Source organism: Meriones unguiculatus, chromosome 2 (assembly GCF_030254825.1).
Source record: "Meriones unguiculatus strain TT.TT164.6M chromosome 2, Bangor_MerUng_6.1, whole genome shotgun sequence".
Taxonomy (NCBI): domain Eukaryota; kingdom Metazoa; phylum Chordata; class Mammalia; order Rodentia; family Muridae; genus Meriones; species Meriones unguiculatus.
In genome coordinates, this window is record NC_083350.1 from 78038691 (window position 1) to 78045562 (window position 6872).

The 6872-nt window shown below is 47.6% G+C and overlaps 1 protein-coding gene across 6 annotated transcripts in view; it reads right to left on the reverse strand.

Annotated features, from left to right (window-relative positions):
- Rbms2 (RNA binding motif single stranded interacting protein 2) overlaps positions 1–6582 on the reverse strand; it is a 56780-nt gene extending 50198 nt beyond the window's left edge. For 2 of the 6 annotated variants that reach the window (XR_009589936.1, XM_060377735.1), the window contains exons 1-2: positions 6418–6580; positions 4386–4522 (exon numbers count right to left, since the gene is read on the reverse strand). Coding sequence is in view for 4 of the 6 variants with exons in the window: in XM_060377735.1 (XP_060233718.1) it covers positions 4386–4507 (122 nt within the window). In the remaining 2 variants the exon portion in view is untranslated. Of the gene's footprint in view, positions 1–4385; positions 4523–6417 lie in introns of all 6 variants that reach the window. The other 4 variants (XM_060377737.1, XM_060377736.1, XM_060377738.1 and 1 more) reach the window with 3 other exon arrangements.
- Between the last annotated feature and the right edge of the window lie 290 nt (positions 6583–6872).

Sequence of the window (6872 nt, forward strand, 5' to 3'; positions counted from 1 at the left end):
GGCTTTTTGTTTTTTGAGATAAGGTTTCAGTGCTGCTCAGGCTGGCCTTGAACTCACTGTGTGGCTGAGGACCACCTGGAGCTTCTACTTTTCACCTGCTAGGACTGCAGGCATATGCCACTGAAGGCTCTCAGACTGGAGTCTACTCACTCTCAGAGGACTGCATTGATTAGATGCTTCTAGTCATGTGTCTTCTTCACACCTGAGATATTCGTTCTGCCTAGCCCTAGCTAGCTCTAAAACACGTAATTTGCATGATCCCAACAGGTCTCATCAGCTCAACTCAACTATTAGGTTCCATCAAATGGAACGACTGTATTTATAGACCAAATTTCAGTATTTTTATCATTGAACATTGGCAGTTGTATATAGTTAAATTACCATATAGCAATAACTGGAAGAGCATGAGGATGACATTGAACCAAAGTAATGACTGCGAGTCTTGGACTAGAGTTCAATGGCAGAGTATTTGCCTCGTATGCACAGACTTTTGTTCAATCCCCAGTAAAGCCTGGGAACAAACACCAAAAGAAGAAAATCATGCCAGATGGTGACACACCTTTAGTCCAGTCCCAGCACACGGGAGGCAGAGGCAGGTGGATCTCTGTGAGTTCACGATTTCAAGGCCAGTCTGGTCTACAAAGTGAGTCTAAGCCAAGGCTACACAGAGAAACCCTGTCTCGAACCCCTCCCAAAAAAAACAACAAAAAACAAAAAAACCAATACCTTGTTTCAAATTGTCAAATAGCAAATAGTAACAACAAAAACTTGGTAGGAGTCATAGTGGATACATTTAATCCCTGCCCTGTGAAAGCCGAGTCCCCACACCCTGCCTGTAATCCCAGTCCTGGAGAGGTGGAGAAAAGAAATTTCCAAAGAAACTAGATAGCCACCCTAGTGAAAGACCCTTTGTCAAATATAAAGTGAAGAGTGATCCAGGCAGACATTTGATAGTGACCTTGGGTATCCACAAGCATGCATGTGTGTCTACATGTACACGTGTGCCCATGTACATGTACACACAAAAATGCACACAACACACATTTTATATGCAAAAGACTGAGAGTCAGAAGAATGGGTGTGGGATAGTGATCTGGAAAAGGCATGCCCGAAGGTGCTTCCTGATTGTTTTAGGAGCCCAGACTGACCTCTGACTTACGTTGGTCTTGTGGCTCAGCAGCTAAGAGACTTGGAGGATTGGTGCCCACCACCTACATGGCAGTTAACAACCATATGTAACTCCAGTTCCAGGGGTTAGCGCCCTCTTCTGACCACCACAGGTACTGCCTGAAAGTGGTACAAGTACAGACAGGCTAACTGCCTTAGACCCCAGAATGCTGGGATGGTGGGTTGTCTGCATTGGCTCCAGCTAGGAATCGACATTTTCTGGGTCTTGAGTCTATCCCGTCTGCCTATTATGGGCAGGTGCCACCACACCTGGCTTTGTTTTTCTTTACATAGTCTTGCCTGGCCTCAGAATAGCTAAGGAGGATGACCTTGAACTCCTGACCCTGCCTCTATGTCCAAAGTGCTAGCATTACAGGAATGAGGTACAACACACATCCTCTGACTTCTAAGAGGTTTGCTTCTGCCTCTTTTAAGTTGAACTTTTATTTTATTATTTTTTGAGACAAGAGGTCTCACTGCATAGTCAGGCTGGGACATGCCCCAGCCTCTCCTCACCTTGGCCTCCTCAGTGCTGAGATTATTTGTGACAAACACAGCAACTCGGGGGAATGAAGGGTAAGCAAAGGCTTGCTTTTCCATGTCAGAGTCCCTCGTTAAGGACTGAGGCAGAGAAGAAACACTGCTTACCATCTCCTTTGGCTTGTTTCACTAGCTTTTACTTACAGCCCAGGACCACCTGCCTAGAGATGGTGCCACGCACGGGGGGGTGGGTCCTCCTCTATTGATTAGCAATCAGAATGCTCCCAAAGAGGTGCATCAGGACAGTCTGATGGAGGCAGCGCTTTAACCAGGCTCTCTCTCCAGGTGTCAAGTTGATTAGTAAGATCAGCCATCACACAGCCCTACACCCAGCTCTAACTAACGGTTTTTCAGTTCTGAAAAGCAGTTCCAGGGCTTCTTGCATGCTAGACGAGAACTCTAACACTGGGGTACACCCCAGCCCTCCACTTTTACCTCTTGTTCCCAGATTGTGAGTGACTATGAAGTAGGGGCTCTTTCGTCTTTTTTGTTTGTTTGTTTGTTTTGTTGCTTTTCTTTTTAGAGACTTGGTTTCTCTGTGATGTTGCCCTAGCTGCCTTGGAAATCACTCTCTAGACCAGGCTGGCCTCCAAAGGTCCATCTGCCTCTGCATCCTGAGTGTTGGGATCAAACACATACCACCACCTGAGGCTGGCCTTTTAATCCTCACTATCTTTTTGTTTTCTATTGCTGTGATATCATTATCGAAAGCACTATAGGTGAGGAAGGGTTTATTTCAACTTCAATGTCCCTATCATAGTCCATCATGAAGGGAAGTCAGCTTCTCAATGGTGGGAAGCAGGGGTCATGGAGAAATGGTGTTTGCTCCAATGGCTTTCTCATATAAACCAGGGTCACCTGCCCAGCACTACCTACAGTGGGCTGGGCCCTCCCACATCAATCCTTAATTAAGAAAATGCCCTACTGACTTGCCTGCAGACCATTCTGATTGAGGCATTTTTTAAAAGTGAGGTTCCCTTTCCCCAAGTAACTTCAGCTCATGTCAAACTGACAAAAAAAAAAAAAAAAAAAAAAAAAAAAAGCCAACCAGGACACTATCTAAATATAATTTAGTTTCAAGAATCCTTGCTGATAAAATAATTTCCTTTCATAGGAAAGGGAGCCCCAATGAAAACTAGGTGAAACACTGCCAACTGCTGGTCAGAGCAGGCCATGCTTCCTTCAGGAAATGGTTGGCAGGGAGAGGGTGATTTATTTCTATTTTCATCATTGGGGGGTCCGTTCTCCCCCTTCACTTTACATGGGTTCCAGGGGTCAAACTTAGGCTACCAGATTCAGGCTTGAACAGCAAGTGTTCTACCCCCTGAGTCATCTCTGTGGCTCAACATTTGCTGTTGTTTGTTCTGTTTTTTTGTTTTGTTTTTTTGTGTTTGTTTGTTTTTGCTTTCCGAGACAAGGTTATTCTGTGTAGCTTTGGCTGTCCTGGAACTCACTCTGCAGACCAGGCTGGCCTCAAACTCATGAGCTCCACCTGCTTCCACCTCCCAAGCCCTGGATTAAAGGCCTGTCTAGCACTGCCCGGCTGGTTTGCTCTGTGTTAAAGGGGCTCACTATGGAGTAGAGGCTGCCTCGAACTGTTCATCCTTCGGTCTCTACCTCAAGAGATCAGAGTGTACCTGGGGTGGTTCTATGGGACTTTGCCCAATCAGCTCCCATTTAAAGGAAAAATGCAATAAAGTTGAAACTCATTACTGTTTATATAAAAAGCTAATTCAGAGGAAAGGGAGATAAAGGAAGTGAATAGCTTCAGGGTAATAATTAGAAATCTTATAACCTATGGCAGTTTTCTCTTGAACAGATCTCAAGGCCTCATAGAAATAATATTTTTTCCTGTGGAATAAGGCTAAGACTAGCCTTCTGTATACTTAAGAAAACCCAAATTAAAGGCTGGGAAAATGGTCCATTGTGTAAAGTACTGGCTAAGTGAGCTTAAGGACCTGAGTTCAGATCCCGGAATCCACATAAAAACTGGAAACATGTAACCCCATTATCAAGGTGAGGTGCTGCTGGCCATCCGATCTAGCTGAATCTGCTAGGTCCAGGTTCAGTAAGAGACTCTCACTCAAAAATAAGATGGGGACAGGAGAGACGGCTCAAGTTCAGTTCCCAGCACCCACATGGCAGCTCGCAATCATCTGTATCGCCCTCTATGGTCTCTACAGGCACGGTGAGGCCAAACACTAAAAATCAAAGGGAAAGCACCGTCATGGTGGCACACACCTTTAATCCCAGCACTTGGAAGGCACAGGAAGGTGGATCTCTGTGAATTCCAGGCCAGCCTGGGCTACACAGTGAGAGCCTGTCTCAAAAAAAAATAAAATAAAATAAAATAAAATAAAAAATAAAAAATAAAAAATAGACTAGGTGGGGCTGGAGAGATAGCTCAAGGTTAAGAGTATGGTCATCTGATGCCCTCTTCTGGACTGCAGGTGTACATGCAGATAGAACACTTACATACAGAAAATAAAACATTTAAAAATTATTCTAGGTAAGGATCCATTGAGAAAGACACCTGAGGTTCTTCCTCTGTTCTCCATGTGTGCACATACAGGCGATATACATACACCACACACAAACAACATTGAATTAAGTTTATACTGAGTATTAAGAGTCTTAATTGGGGCTGGAGAGATGGCTCAGAGAAAAAGAGCACTGACCTTTCTTCCAAAGGTCCTGAGTTCAAGTCCCAGAAACCACATGGTGGCTCACAACCATCAATAATGAGATCTGCTGTCCTCTTCTGTTGTGCAGGTGTACATGCAGCCAGAACTCCATACATAATAAATAAATAAATCTTAAAAAAAAAAGAGTCTTAATGAACGGAGGCACAGATGTGTGTAATCTCAGTTATTTAGGAGACTAAGGCAGGAGGCAGGAAATTTTGAGCCCAGCATAAAGCAAAAACATGGGAATGCTGAGCTGGTAGAGTATTTACTTAGCATGCAAGAATCCCTCGGTTCAGTCCCTAGCCGGGAATAAAGCTGGGCAAGGTGACACTGGTCTATAATCCCTGCACTTGAGGTAGAGGGAGAAGGAGCAGACGTTCAAGGTCATCCTTGGGTAGCAAGTTCAAGGGCACTCTAAGAGACACCCTATCTGAAAAGCAAAATCAGGAGTAGGGCAGCTGTGGTCCACAAATTAGAGGACGCACTCTGGGCAGGAGAGGAGATAAGCCACACAGGGAATGGCTAACAGAAGGAAGAACAAGGTCCACTTGATTTCAAACTAGATACCCCCTGGAACAGTAAGGCAAAGCGCTGCCCTTTTCATCACCACACAAGCATGGCTCTGATGTGTTCCCATGGTTACATTGTATCTGTGGCGGGGTCTGCTCCTGTAGCCTCTTCACCCAGCTTGCACTCCTGTCCTGCAGCCGAGCTTCTCGAATGTTGGGATCTATGAGGAATGCTGCTCAGTCTCTTGGTAATGCAGCCTAGGCAGCCAAAGAGACAACGCCCAGTACTATTCCATAGCATAAAATACTTCTTCTACAACTGTCAACTTTGGAGAAGGCTTCATGGAGGAAAGAACCTGTAATCAGAGGTTTTTGTCTATTTTTGGCTCTGGGTTAGCTTTTTTTTTTTTTTTTAATTATTTAACCAGTATTCTGTCTGCATGTATGTCTACACACCAGAAGAGGGCACCAGATCCCATCATAGATGGCTGGGAGCCAGCCTGTGGTGGCTGGGACTTGAACTCAGGGCCTTCGGAGGGTTGATCAATGCTGTTAACCTCTGAGCCATCTCTCCAGCCCAGCTCTGGGTTATCTTATGCAAGCACTCTTAACTTTCTTTTATCTGGGGTGGGGGTTGGGCACATGTGTGCCATTGTCTGAATCAGCAGGTTGAACGAAGGTGCTCATCAGGCTAGCAACTAGTTAGCAGCCCTGGGGCGTCTCCGTCCTAACTTTCCTCTCTGAAAACAAACCTAGTTACTGCTTTTTAAGTCACTTCCAGGGAGAGAAAAACTAAGTGGCACACCATACGCACTCAATAACAGCAACTAATACAATTCCTACTAAATGAGAGTGCTGTGAGGCGCTGTGGTCACGCAGAAGATGACCTTGAACTACTGACCTGCCCGCCTCCACATCCCCCGTGCCGGACTACAGGCGTGCTCACCACCACCCCTTTAATTCTCAAAGGTTTTTGTGCTTTTTTTCCCCACCCAAGAGAACGAGAGGGGTAAATGATCAAAACACACAAAACAGAAAAACAAAAAAACAAACCAGCAATGGTGGCATACACCTTTAATCCCAGCACTCCCGAGGCTGAGGCAGTTAAGCCTGGTTTACCTGGTGAGTTCCAGAGAAAAAAAAAATAATAAAAAATGGGGAGCCCTTGTTCCCCCCCACACCCCGGCTATCTGTTTCTCTTTGTGTGTTGTATGTTGTGCACACCTGTAATCCTAGCATTAGAGAAGCTGAGGCAGAAGGTTGGCCAGGAGTCTGAGGCCAGCGCGGGCTACAAGTTGAGCTCTAGGGCAAAAGGGCCATATCCCAAGGCCCTGTCTGTAAAACAACAATAAAAAACGTTTTCGTGTTCACTGGCTTATTTTTATGCATGAACGTTAGAGAAAGAATACAAGCCCTCCTCCGCGGCCACCGAACAGACGGCAGGGAGATAACGTAGGAACCTCGGCTCCGTGACAGCCTGCACTGACGCGGCGGGCTGGGTCTGGACCACTCACCGCCAGCGCGCGCCCGTGCCTGGGCGCCTGCAGCCCGCAGAGCGTGCAACTGCGTGCCGGCCCCTCCGGCCTGGCCCCCGCAGCCCGCTCAGCTTTCTCTAGCGGCGTTTCACCTGCGCCTGAGAACTCCAAGGACCCCAGCCCCGCGCGTCTCCTCGAGCTCCGAGCGCGCAGAGGCCGAGTCCTCCCCCTCCCCGCCCCCGCCCCGCCCCGCCCCGCCCCGCCCCGCCCCGCCCCGCCCCGTGACTCAGGGAGGAGACTCAGCCTCCCGCTCCTCTCCCCGCCTCCCAGGGTGCGTCCTCCGCGATGATTGGACGCGGGCCCTGCCCATCTCCTCTCAGGGGCCGCCCTCTCCCCGCCCCGCGGCTTCCAGCTCATCCGAGAGCGAGCCCGCGGTGCTCCGCGCTGGAGGCGGCCAGGGGCTATGGGTGCTCCGACGGGGTTGCCCCGGCCTG